The 14087-nt window shown below is 38.2% G+C and overlaps 2 protein-coding genes across 2 annotated transcripts; both read left to right on the top strand.

The window, feature by feature from the left end:
* Window positions 1-1644: 1644 nt before the first annotated feature.
* Window positions 1645-11081, top strand: LOC148549740 (uncharacterized). Its single transcript, XM_088495765.1, has 2 exons — window positions 1645-1667; window positions 9314-11081. The coding sequence occupies exons 1-2, from the start codon at window positions 1645-1647 to the stop codon at window positions 11079-11081; spliced, it is 1791 nt and encodes a 596-aa protein (XP_088351891.1).
* A 135-nt stretch (window positions 11082-11216) lies between these two features.
* Window positions 11217-12050, top strand: LOC107611417 (uncharacterized). The gene is made up of 2 exons (XM_016313344.1): window positions 11217-11759; window positions 11850-12050. Exons 1-2 carry the CDS (start codon window positions 11217-11219, stop codon window positions 12048-12050), a joined length of 744 nt encoding a protein of 247 aa, XP_016168830.1.
* Window positions 12051-14087: the final 2037 nt, after the last annotated feature.

The following is a 14087-nucleotide window of genomic DNA, read 5'->3' on the forward strand; positions in this document are numbered from 1 at the left end:
AATCATGACAGAACAAATTATGGAAGTTTCTGTGGAGGTTAGTGATGTCGGTAGTGGTGGATCTGGTCACTCGAAATTTGTGCAAGATGATCCACCTTTTACACCACTACCGCTACACTATGCTAGTCCAGTGGAAGACATAGACGTGGATGGTGAGGAGTCCGATGAGGAGTATGTTGGCGATAGCAACGATAGTTGTTCTTTTGAAGATTATGAAGAGGAAGAGTTTGTACTAGAGACACCGGTCAATGCATCAATTCGGTATCTTCTGCCTGCTCCACACCCAATTTCGGCCTTATCAGTTGTACCCAGTTACTATCATACATTGGATCTGGATGCGATGTACGAGAAAACTTCATTTTCCAACATGGGTGGAGATGATTACAACATAGACAGTGGTGTAGAGTTTAGGGTTGGTCACATATTCAAAAGCAGAGAGGCAGTAATGCAAGGTGTGAAGAATTACAGCATTCACAGCAACGCTGAGTACCGAGTTGTGGAGTTGGACCGATTAAAGTACCATGTGCATTGCCAGCAATTTGCAGCAGGATGTCCTTGGATTCTCCGTGTTGCCCTCTACGTGACCGCTCAAACCTCCCTGGCACGTCGGTGATGATCAAGGACGTCCCGGAGAAGGTGAAGAACGTCCCTAGGCTGGCTGGCAGTAGGTTGGACGTCACCCGGTAAACCCAATAGTCTAGGGTCATCAAGCACCTCCTGGCCTGGCAGATGTCTAACGCGGCAAGCCTGCCGGAACAAGGCCCAGTACTCCTGCGTAGGCCGTAGTCTGTGAACGGCTGAATAGAGATCCAATGGCCATCCTGAAATCGAACCCTCCAGCCATCATACGACTGCTCATGACGAGTAGCCAGCAAACATCCTCGCCCTGTCCTGTGGTGGTCAGGAACCTGTCGACATTGACCAAGGCCCCAGGCACGGGATGTTCGCCACCAAACTGACGTTTCATCCAATCAACATGGTGAAACTCAACAATGTTGAAACAGACAAGGGAAACAACAGACATCCACATCCCCACTCGGCCTCCTCCTTCAGCCAATCCGAGCATAGGGCTTGCAGTGCAAGATCGTCGTACGGCGTCCACGAAAACTACAATATAAGATGTAATATAATCATCGGCAATAGTTACTTACACCGGATATGTAATTTATTTAGTTGTAACAAAATAAAAGAATTTTGCTTACCTCATTAACTATAACTGATCCAACGCCAGTCGCCATCGGAGAACTCTCTGTTTGTGCTTCTAGTTTAGCAGTATCGGGCATATGCCGGACCCGGTCCCGAAGCCATGTCACCTTGATGGAGAAAGACTCCTTCTTCTGCGCACTCTGCTGCTGACCATGAGGAAGTCTGGCACCAAGTTACTGCTCCACCCAATCCCAGGTCGAGTGCTCGTACCATGTCTAAAAATCACGGAAGCACCCACCTACTGGCTCCCTGTGCATGCGTAGCCTGAGGTGGTACGCAACATCTTGCAGGGTAATGGTGCAATCACCCCATGATAGGTAGAAAGTGTGGGTCGCCGGACTCCAACGTTTTACGAATGTCATGATTAGGGAGTTGTCGAACACGAAGTCTCTGAGTGGCACCGTGTAGTCAAATCCACCCTCCCTCAAATAAAAGACAATGGCGTCCGTTGATACAAGCGTGTAACTCACTCGCCTAGGGAAAAGTAGGCGATGACTGATAAAAAATAAAAAATTGGAATAAAAAATCTATTTCAAAAGTAAACATTTAAAATGTCGAGATAAAAAAAATTACTAAACAAGTATTCCATATTTCATAACTCAGTTGAAAACAGAATAAGTAATTTTTAAAAGTCAACCGTCCGAAAAAAACATATCGAACAATCGTAAGTCCCATTAAAACATTGAATAACAATTAAAAAGGTTATCTACAAAGCTACCAAAATTAAAATTAAAAATATAGATATCAAATTAAATAAAAATAAAATAAAATAAATATTTACTTAATAAATTAATTTAACTAATAACTAAAATCATACATATCCATTAACACTGACTAAAAAAAGATATTTACCAAATTATCAACATCAAAATTAAAAATATAAAAATCAAATTAAATAAATAACAAAATACAATAAATATTTACTTAATAAAATAATTTATCTAATAAGTTAAATTAGACCTATCAATTAACAATTACTAACAATACATTCTACCACCTAATATATACTACATCTATAAAAGTACCCTAACCATCACTATAAATATATACTTATTTAACTTAAACATGAAAATAACAATACTAACCTAGAAGTCGATTACTCCAGCGATATGTCATATCGCGTTCAGGCGGTTGATATCCTCATCCCGTGCATCTGCACGCGCCATAATCTCCGAGTACTTCAATAATATGATTAAAAAATGCTAGAAGTGGGAGAAAAGTAGAAGAAATGGATGAAAAGTGACTTTAAAAGGCATTGTAAACAAATTCAATATATAAGCACGCTTCTTACTTATCTCGTTTATAAAGTAAGCGAGATAACCAAGTTACACCATGTGTGGAAACGTCATACCACCACGTCGTATCATGTCTTATATAAATGTACTTTTTAAAATAAATGTTATATAAATAAATTTTTCTGTTTTCTTTCCACATTTTATTGAGGTATTGTATTTCATCTTGAACACAAAAAATATTGAGAAGATTGTAGAGTAAATATAATGCATATTCCAAACATAGTGGTATATTACTTAAAACTTTTGTGTTGTGCTCTATCATTTTTGTGTTTTGCTGTCTTATTTATATGCAACTGTACTCTATTATTTATGTGCTAGTGCTTCTTATTCATATGCTATATCTATTATCGATTTGTTGTTGCATACTATTTTAAAAGTTCATGTTCATCAAGCACGATAGTAATTATATTGATAAGAAAAAAAAAAGAAGCCTTTCTCATTTAGAACAGAGTTAGAAAATATATGCTACTACTTGACAGAGATAAGGCAACCCGACTATACTTATTTGCAGCATTTTGCTATCAAGGCCATTGGTGGTTATATGTTTTGGATGCTAAGTGCAACAAACTTTATGTTCTTGACCCTTTGCACAAAAATTATTCAAACCCTGAAAGAAATTGTAACATTCTGATTTTTTTTGTAATTAAACGACGTTTTGATTTTTTAGTGATCAATTTTATTTAGTTGTTTTCGGTCCCTGCAAATAAAATAAACGATAATATAATTTATTATTATGTTATTTATTTATTTTATATGCCATAGTTATAATAAAGTTTAGATAATAATGCTATTTTTATTATTATCCTTATCGAGTTCGATATCCGCCGATATAAGTAAATATCTGCACTCTTTAATGAGTTTAGAGTTGCTAATGCTCTATCATATACATTTTATCATTAAGTTACTAATGGCATTTATATTAGTAACTCGCATATATTTATCCAGATATGTATTATTACTTATGTCTTAATATATTTACCTTAGTAATTATCCGTTTAAGATATTTATAACTTGAATCGCTGACTCAGCAGCTTCATAAATCAGAGGTTGTGGAGTATTACGACCTCTAAAAGTAAAATACATACATATATAATAAGGATAATATAGTTAGGAGTCTTGAAAGAAAAGAGTACGATCAAAACAAAACTGAGGATGCATCACTCACGAAAAACGATAAGATATATATATATATATATAAAGAGAGAGAGAGAGAGTTCCAATGGATAAGTATAATCAAGCTCTAGACTCGACCTATGAAACTAAGGCCGGCTAGAATATATATCTATACAAACCCACAATAAACCAAAAACATAACTATAAATTTCTGTTTCTTCGAGTCAACCTCTAAGAGGGACAAAATACAAGTTATACATTAGTGGAGAGTATCTATACATATATATACTAACTACAAAATATAAATATGCCCAAAAAAATTATTCTTCGCTTGCAGAAGAGTCTCCCGCAATGCTCAGCGAGGTGTCTCACATCCTGCATCTAAAAAATAACAGAATATGTATGGAATGAAAATCGAAGATTCTCAGTATGGTAAAGAGGCCCACATAGATAATAATTAATGTCTCAGAAAGTCAGAGGCATTCCAAAACTTCAATAACCCATATTAAAATCCTAGAGTTTCCACTAAACCAAAATAGGGTAACTATATCTAAGGAATCTAATCTAACTCTTCACTTCTCATTCTTTGCAAACCTCCAATTCACCATGTGGAACATCCGTCAGCATCTCCTCCACCAGCATGAGGGATCTCTCAGAAAACAAACACAAACAAGACAAACAAAGAAAACACAAATATAGAAACAGATACGGCAAATAGATCAAATAGTAGTTAGTTACAGATAAGCAAGTAGACAAGCCAAAACAAATGCATATTCAAACAAATCATATAAATGCACATAATGTACGTCTGTCCTACTGGCCATGAGCTCACGTATCGGTTACTTTGCCAGAATCCGACACACCCGGTAGCTAATCTTGATATCGTCTCTCTGACATGCATCCACACTCTTGGGGTATAGTGTTCGTCACACTCTTAGGATATAGTGCCTGCCACACTCTTGGGATATAGTGCCCGCTATATTTTTCAGGATAAAGTGTAACACTCTCACTACCAGAATGTCACGCTTCCACCTGTGCCACTCTGATAGCGAGAATATTACGATGAATTCCATATATTTAATAATAAATTAGGAGCCTTTGACTCGAAATCGTATCGCTGTTTTCTTTGAAAAACCAAAAGTTCTTTTTATTTGAAAACAAATATGCATATACATATATAAAAATTTTTATACAAGTAACTTATAAATGTATATACAAAACATATCATTACAACTCCTATCCCTTTTACACATATAATAATAAAGGTGATGGAAAACTATAACTATATATACAATAATATAAAACATAATTAGGCGCACAAAAAACTCATTAAACTCTTCGTTCGCGAACTTTCTCTCTCTTCCTCCGTGAGTTGAAGTTGACGGCAACGGCGAGCTGGACAGTGGCGACGAGTTGGACGGAGGCAGCTCCTTCTCTTTTTTCCTTTTTCTCCCTTGGTTCTCTCTTCTCCCGTGGCTGTGTGTGTGTTTATGTGGAGTGTGTGTGCGAAGAGGGGGGTATAGGAAGGGGGTGGCGACGTGAAGGGAAAAAAGGGGGTGAGTATATTGTGTAATTAGGGTTAGGGTTTTTGAATTAAAAAGGAATAAAGGTAGTGTAGTAATTTAAATAAAAATAAAAGGTATAGTAATAATTTAAAACCAAAATAAATATAAAATAATTATCTTTGAGATATCATTTTATTATCAACTTGCAAATTATTTTTCAATAAATACTAATTCAATAGAAATGGGAGATAATCAAATTGATTTTTTCTTTAAAATCATAAATAATTATCATAATCAAGTTTCTCAAAACCAGGGTCTTATATAAAGTGATCCCACACTATTGGAATATAGTGCCTGTCACACATTTGGGATATAATGTCCGCCACACTCTTAGGCTATATCCCCAACACACTTTACAAATAGAGAGAATATGACGCACCAAAAGCGGAACAGATTATATACAACCATTATCCTCATCAAACTCATCTTTAACATACTCAAGATCAAGCATATTCAAGATCAGAAGCAAAATCACAACTCAATATACTCAACCTGGAGCAAGTGGAACAAACCATAACCCTTGTATACTGCCTAAGTGTTTCAATTGTTAACCTTAATTCATTATCACTCAATTAACTCCATCCGTAATCATAATCATTCATCCTCATCTCTCAACATCATAATCCTTTTCATCAAACCCAATAAAAATCAATTCTCATCATTTCTCATTATCAAAATCATTCAACGGTATTGACTCATCATTTAATTTAATTCTTCACTTCTCAATCAATCTCCTTCAATATCAATTTAACTATCTCAATGTGTTCGCACTCTTTTCAGAGCCTAAAAACTAGCTAATCGGATCTTAAACAGGGGTTACGAAAGTTTACAAGCTTGCTAGGACAGTCAAATAGTTAAAATAAGAGTTTTATATGAAAAATAGGGCTTGTGTGTATCCATCATTGCTGTACGTATGCATGCACCAAATGAATTTCCCAAACTGTGCGTACACATCATAGTGTGCATACAGTCTTAGGATATAGTGTCCGGCATACTCTTGGGCTATAGTGCTCGACACACTTTACAAACAGAGAGAATATGACACATCAAAAGTGGAACATATTATACACAACCAATATCCTCATCAAACTCATCTTTAACATACTCAAGATCAAGCATAATAAAGATCACAACTCAATATACTCAACTCGGAGCAAGTGAGACAAATCACAACCCTTGCGTACTGCCCAGGTGTCTCAATCGTTAACATTAATTTATTATCACTCAATCAACTCCATCCGTAATATAATCATTCATCCTCATCTCTCAACATCATAATCCTTTTCATCATACCCAATAAAAATCAATTCTCATAATTTAATTTAATTCTTCACTTCTCAATTAATCTTCTTCAATGTCAATTTAACTCCCTCAATGTGTTCGCACTCTTTCCATGGCCTAAAAACTAACTATCGGACCTTAAACAAGGATTACAAAAGTTACAAGCTTGCAGGAACCGTTAAAAAGTTAAAATTAGAGTTTTATTTGAAAAACAGGGCTCGTGTGTACGCATAATTGTTGTGCGTACGCACGCACCAGACGAATTTTTCAGCCTATACGTATGCATCATAGTGTATGTACGCATAACTTGTAAAACTTTCACCCCTCGTGCATACGCACGAGTCTCACCAAGCACTCTGGTATGTGCGTGCGCACGATAGTGTGCGTGGGCCCACATACCAAAATTTCTGTTTTTTTCCAAAATTTTGTTTTTAAACCCAAACTTTAAACGCGCATAATTTTTTCGTTAAAAATAATTTTTTGTTCATTTTTAAAACGTTATATACTTCACAGATCCAATTTTCATTCAAAATAAGTTTAACAAAATTTTGGAGTCTAAAAGTCAAGTTATGACCAGTCAAAAATTTAGTTTTTACCTAAAACACAAAACTTAAAGTTTTACCAAAGTTCTCAATTCATACTCAATCAAACCACAACAATTTTCAATACCAATGACCTCTAACCACTTTTTCATATCTCTCAATTATTCCATAAAATATTAACATCCAAACCTTTTAATTATTCAACAATTCCATGCATAATTTTTCACCAAACATTAACAATTCACATAATTCAACTTATCCTACGGACAGTTAGTCTAAGTTTTCACGCAACATTAAAGATTAACTACAGAAAACCAAAATCATATCTTGTCCGATTTTCTGCCAAGCCACAAAACACCTCAAGACCTTGCTTCCACAAGTTTTCAAGTTTCCAAAGTCCACTTGCCAGGCTTTCAACTACCAGAGTTCCAATTCGAACACTCCACTTCACCAATTGACATCAACTTCACATATATTCAACCTAATTTAATTTAATTCATACACATTCACAAATTTCAAAATCCTAATCTCATAAAATTGGAAGATTCAAAAGGGGGTAATAGTTTCTTATCTTACCCAATGATGATTAGCGCAAAATCCAATAATAACCCAATACTAGATTGCATCTAAACCGCCAAAATTATCAAAATCACTCAATATTCAAGCCAAAAACATGAATCTGAGTGAAAGGAATAATTGGGCATGAAAATCAAAGTTTTTTACTACTTTGTTCAGATAGAATTGAAGAGCTCAGTGAGACAAACGCGTGGCCACAAACAGTACAACGATCGGAGCTCCAAATTGAAAGTTACGGGGGATTGAATGTCAAAGTGAATAGTGAGTTAGATTTGGTTTCTCTTCTCCCTCACTCACCGTGTCTTTCTCTAGTGCGGTGAGAATGAAGTTGAAGAGTCTCATGTTGAGCTTATATATGTTGGGCCTTGTGCCCAATATGGGTCCGGTCCAATCAATTTAGCCCTTCGACTTGATTTTGTGCTAACATATTTAAAATTAGTGTTTTAATATGTATTCTAAATATTTTTACTTCTCTAAATTATAAAATTTAATTTTTTAATTTCTTTGACCCGTAATTAATTTATTAATTAACCAGAGTTTTATATTCTGCGTTCGCTTTCTTGAGATCCGTAATTCCCGTAAAAAATTTAAACTGATTAAAGTGTTCGTATATTCTTTCTCTTCACATTGATGCCACTTTTGTTCGGGAGAAGTCGATAGTAAAGCTACTGCCCTTCAATTCATGTTCAACCAAGTGAGCCCAAAGGTGGAATAGCTGATCTTTGACGTTTTTTTCTCAAATTTTTTGGTCAAAAAATTTTTCCAGTACTTCGGTTGTGAGGACAGTAAGCTAGAGGTAGAGTTTGATAATTTTGCACCGATTAAATGTTAATGTGATAAATAATTATTGGTTTGATTGATCATTGGTTAAATTTGATTACGTTTATGTTAAAATTTTATTAAATTATTGTTGTTGCTTGTGATTAGAATTGGGATTATGTTACCAAGTTAGTTTTTTTTTTTTTTTGATAAGAACAAAACTCACAAGTTTCTAATAGGATTTGAAGTTAAAGAATTCAAGAACAACAACAATGTTAAGTCACCACTACTCTAATTGTATTATTGAGATTTCTATTTTCCGTTTATAATGCTTGAAGTGTTTTATTAGTGAAAATAATTTGAAAGAAAAATATCCTTTAAAATTACAGTGGTTTATCTAAATTAACAATTTGAACAATTGAACTTTTGTATATATGAATTTTATAATTTCTGCCAAGTTATTATTATTTTTTGGGTGCAGAAAAAATTCTAGTTAGTTGTATAGACTAATGATGTTGGTAGTCCATAGCTGAAAACTAAGCATGAAGAGATTAAACAAAAAAAAAGGTAAGTTGAGAATTTTAAAATAATTTAACAGACTCAATTTTAAATTTAATAATTGGATAATATTATAAAAAAAATATCTTTTATGAATATAATGTAAGTTTAATTTTTTTTATCAATTTTGTTAGCGTTCAAATTTTTTGTGGTTAGAAATGGTGATTTATTCATGATTATTAGATTTAGTTTGGTGAAATTTTACTTTTTAAAAGTAACTTATAAAAACTAATTTTTAAATGATAGTTTCTTAAAAGTTATAGCATCTATATTCGTTAAATTAAATAAAAAATGACTTTTAATAAATACAAGCAATAAGTATATTTGATAAAATAATTTTTAAAATTTAAAAATATTATAATAAATATTAATATAAAAATTAAATTTAAATATTAATTAATAAATAAAATTATATAAGTATTGTTGGGAGTACAACAAAAGCTATTGACTTCCGTTTGTTGAAGGAAAAAGCCAGTATGGATTGGCCTCACGTAGTTAGAATTTGTGACATGGGACCGAACACCGCCATGTTGACCTTTGATAGCGTTAGTAGTTCAGAAGAGGTATTGGCTTCAGGCATGGGTAGTCTCTTGCGGTTCTTTTGTAGTGTGAGCCGATGGGAGGAGCATGTGCGATGCGATAAGAGAAGAGTGTGGCTTGAGTGCGTTGGACTTCCGCTCCATGTTTGGTCAGAAGATACATTCCACAAGATTGGGAGCCAGTGGGGAGATGTGGTGTGTTGTGAAGAGGCTACAAGTCCTTTTATGTCATTTCGCGCTGGACATGTCCTGGTTGATACACACAGGTTTGACGTTATTCATGAAAAGGTCCGTGTTTTGGTAGGAACAAAGGGCTTTGATGTCTTTGTTACGGAAGTTGGGAGCAATTTATCTCGAGTAGCACAGTGTGTGATGACGGATGATTCGACAGGAAATCGTGATATCCTTGTAGGAGCTGGTCTTTCAACTGGAAACAATTTAGGTCACATGGGTGTTTGTCAAAGTCACATACAGCGGCTGGGATGGGATGCAGAGGCTGAATTGTTGGTTCTGGCAGCTAGGGGGGACGATCAGCAGAGGGGTAGAGTGGTAATTCATCCTGAGGATTTGAATGAGTGGAGTAACGGGTTTTTGGTTTCTAAAACAGCAAGAGCGAAAATAAAGGAAATTAATTCTGAAGAGAAAATTGCTGATCATGTGGGATCCCCAGCTAGCAGTGCGGAGGTTAATTCGGAGTGGACTATATCCTGGGACTACGGTGGAGATTGTGTGGGAGATGGGGCTGTTTTCTTAAGTGAGGCTAGGAGAGGTTTGGAAGCTAATGAGCCCAATTACCATCAAAGGAACGCTGAGGCCCATTTATCTCTCACAAGGGCTAAGGGTATGCAGTTGGGCCACCAACAAGCAGGCCCACACGCTATTCCTCAAGCTGGACCGGGTGGGAAACGGGTTAGAGGTCCGTTGGGTATGATGGGATGCATAGCGCGACCCGATTGCTGTGTGGGTGGGGGAACGAGCTCTAGGTTTTGCGAACATATCAGCGCCAGCGCTGATAGTTCTGTTGATGGGAGAGCAAACCCCACGACGACGAATGGCGAGAAAGGGAGGGGGAGGCAGGGCGCGGATGGAGACAGCAGTCAGTTCTGGCTGACGAAGCCTGTAGTGGGTGCCGGTGCGGACCATGCGTCGCAGGCGAAGATGCTTACGGGTGAGGAGAGCGGGTTCGTTGAGACGACGCAAGACCTGGGTGGCGGAGATGAATTGGGGAATGTCGCTGGTGGGATGCCTGCGGCGAGTGCAATGCGGGAACATGGAGGTCTGGTATCGGACTGGGTGGGATGGAGTTCTGTTTCGGGCCTTGGTGAGCACAGTGCTGCTGATGCACGGCTTAAGGGAGGACGGTGTGGTGAGGATGGTTCAAGTGCAGCTGAGGTACATGAACTAGTGGCAGCGTCGGAGTTAGAGGAGGATGACGCAGGGGAGGCTGTAGCTCGATTGGGGTATGACAGTTGTGAGGATGGAAGCAAAGCGGTATCTGACACGCTAGACAACAAATATGCAAAGGAAATGGACGAAAATAGGAAGGCATGGGAGCTTGCAATGGAGTCTGGAGCAGTACAGTATGATGAGGAAGACGACATTATGACGATATTGCAAGCACAGAATGACGCGATCGCGCGCTCATAAGAAAAAACAAGCTAAGCAGAAGGAGAAAGCTAGGAGAAGTCGTCCGAAAAATCGAAAAAAGGTGTGTATAAATGCATTAAAATGATTTTTAGCTCTTGGAATATTAGGGGGTTGGCAGGAGTAGGAAAAATAAGTATGGTGAAAAACTATCGGAGGAAATTTAATCTGAATATGCTAGGCTTGATAGAGACAAAGAAAGCAGTTTTGACTAAGTTTGAAGTAGTCCAACTTTGGGGTAATGATGCAGTTCGGTGGGAATTTGTAGGGGCGGAGAGTGCGTCAGGAGGTCTGCTCTTGATGTGGGATGAAACAGTGTTTAAGATGAATAACTGTTATAAAGGAGATAGATGGTTATGTGTGGATGGTGTGTTGTTAAAAAATAACTTCCTTTGTGCGTTCTGCCTAGTATATGGTGCGCATGCGAGGGAAGAGAAGCTGGTGGTGTGGGAAGAGTTGAGCTTTTTATCTGGGTTATGTCAGGTACCGGTTTGTTATCTAAGGGATTTCAACGAGGTTACTCAAGTAGTGGAAGAGAGGAAGGGAGCTGGTTCCTTGACGGTGTCAGCAGTAGAGTTTAAATCATGGATTCAGGATATGGAGTTAGTCGACCTACCGCTAACTGATCGAACGTTTACATGGTTCAGGGGTCAGTCCTGCAGCCGCATTGACAGGGTTCTGGTTAGCTTAGAGTAGTTAGAAGAGTTTCCGGATACAAGGTTAAGAGGAGGGCCTAGAGGTCTATCAGACCATTGTCCTTTGATTGTGGAGGTGACAAGGATGGGAGGGGGACCAAGACCTTTTCGGAGCCTAGATTCCTGGTTCTCTCACGAGGGATTCCTGAGGATGGTAAAGGAGGAGTGGAGGAACTTGGGGGATATTCAATTCATGGACAAGTTGAAGGGGTTGACGATTCCGCTCGGCAAATGGCATAAGCAAAATTTTGGAAACATGGATATGAGGATTAAATAGTTTGAAGAGGAGATCACGAAGGTAGACGATTTGGTGAGCAACGGAGTGTATGATGAGACCATGGAAGCGAGAAGAAAGGCACTTGTGAGCTCTTGCAAGAAGTGGTATATTAGAAAGGAACTTCATTGGAAGCAGCTGTCACGGTCCAGGCATGCTAAGAAGATGGACAAAAACACCCGTTACTTTCACAACTTAGCTTCAGCTAGGAGGAGGAACAATCGCATTGATGCATTAATGCTCAATGGAAGGCTAGTACGGAATCAAGGCAGGATCAAGGTTGCTATACGAGAATTCTATAAGAACTTGTACCATCAAGAGACATCGCCTGTTATAGGGTTCCGGGACGGGCTGGTAGAGCAGATAAGTATGGAACAGGCAACAGAGTTAGAGTTGATGCCATCTGTGGAAGAAATAAAGGATGCAGTGTGGGATTGTGAGTCAACCAAAGCACCAGGAAGCGATGGGTATAATATGAATTTCATTAAGAGGTGTTGGGAAGATATCAGTAAGGAGTTCACTGAAGCAGTGATGGGATTTTTCCATTCAGCAGTGCTCCCTAGGGATTCGAATATCACTTGGGTGGCGCTAGCACCGAAGTTTGTTGGAGCCAAAAAAATAAAAGATCTCCGGCCGATTAGTATGGTGGGTTGTGTGTACAAGGTCATTTCTAAGGTGTTGGTTCGGAGGATGCGAAAGGTCATGCCAGGTTTAGTCGGGGAGACTCAGAGTGCATTTGTGAAGGGCAGGAAAATACATGATGGGGCACTGATTGCTTGTGAAACCGTGCAGTGGCTGAAGGTAAAGAAAAGGAGCTCAGCGATTATTAAATTGGACTTTCAAAAGGCGTATGATAGGGTCAAGTGGAGTTTTGTGGATATTGTTTTGCACAAGATGGGATTTGGCCTTAGGTGGAGGGCCTGGATAAAGGAATGTGTGTGCTCTGCATCTATGTCAATTCTTATAAACGGCTCCCCCTCTAAGCCTTTCAAAATGGAAAGAGGTCTACGACAAGGAGACCCACTCTCTCCTTTTCTATTTGTACTAGTTGTTGATGTTCTTCATAGAATGATTAGGGAGGCCGTGAGGAATGACTGTATCTCTCCGCTTTTGGTTGGGAGGGATAACATTGAGTTGTCGCACTTGCAGTTTGCTGATGATACTATCCTATTCTGTCCTACAGAGGAGGAGACTATCAGAAATTACAAATGGTTATTGCGATGTTTTGAGATGATGTCTGGGTTGAGTATCAACTTTGAGAAGTCCAGTTTCATCCCGGTTAATTGTGAGAGGTATTGGACACGGAAGATGTGCCATTTACTGGGATGTAAGGAGGCATCCCTCCCAGTCAGATACCTGGGCATTTCTTTGGGAGCAAATCCGAGGCTCGTTAAGACATGGAAACCTGTGATTGACAAGGTGGAAGAAAAACTGAGTCTGTGAAAAGCAAAGATGCTCAATAGGGCGGGTAAGCTCGTCTTCATTAAATTGGTTCTTAATAACCTGCCTATCTACTATCTCAGTTTGTACAAGATGCCCAAGGCAGTGGCGGAGAAGTTGATCTCCCTACAAAGATGTTTCTTATGGAGTAAAGAGGATGGGAGGTATGGGATGCCACTAGTAAAATGGGAGATAGTAATGGCTCCAAAAAAAGTAGGACGCTTGGGAGTTGGTGATACAGTGGTACGAAATACAGCCTTACTTTTTAAGTGGTGGTGGAGATTTTCGAAAGAGGACTGTCCTTTATGGAAGAAAGTTGTTTGCTCCTGTAACAACATGAACCTTTCTGAGATGCTGAGTAGCCAGCCAATACCTACAAGAGGGGGTCCTTGGAAGGAGATCTGTCAATTACAAATCAGAGAGCCACATGTGAGAGAAAAGATGATCAGAGGATTGTCCATGGAGGTAGGGAATGGCAAAACAATCCGATTCTGGGAGGATAACTGGCTACCGGGGGGTATGTTGAAAGATGTGTTTCCAAAACTCTTTTCGGTCTCCAACCTTAAAGGATCTGTTATAGGGAATTGTGGGTTTTGGGAT

Source organism: Arachis ipaensis, chromosome B8 (assembly GCF_059453495.1).
Source record: "Arachis ipaensis isolate K30076 ecotype BB chromosome B8, ASM5945349v1, whole genome shotgun sequence".
Classification (NCBI taxonomy): domain Eukaryota; kingdom Viridiplantae; phylum Streptophyta; class Magnoliopsida; order Fabales; family Fabaceae; genus Arachis; species Arachis ipaensis.

Coding starts and splice junctions, on each gene's coding strand:
- LOC148549740 (XM_088495765.1), top strand. CDS start 1,645: ATGGCGTCCGTTGATACAAGCGT. Junction 1,668..9,313: donor GCGTCCGTTGATACAAGCGT/GTAACTCACTCG, acceptor AAATTATATAAG/TATTGTTGGGAGTACAACAA.
- LOC107611417 (XM_016313344.1), top strand. CDS start 11,217: ATGGTGAAAAACTATCGGAGGAAATTTAATCTGAATATGCTAGGCTTG. Junction 11,760..11,849: donor GCCGCATTGACAGGGTTCTG/GTTAGCTTAGAG, acceptor TTGATTGTGGAG/GTGACAAGGATGGGAGGGGG.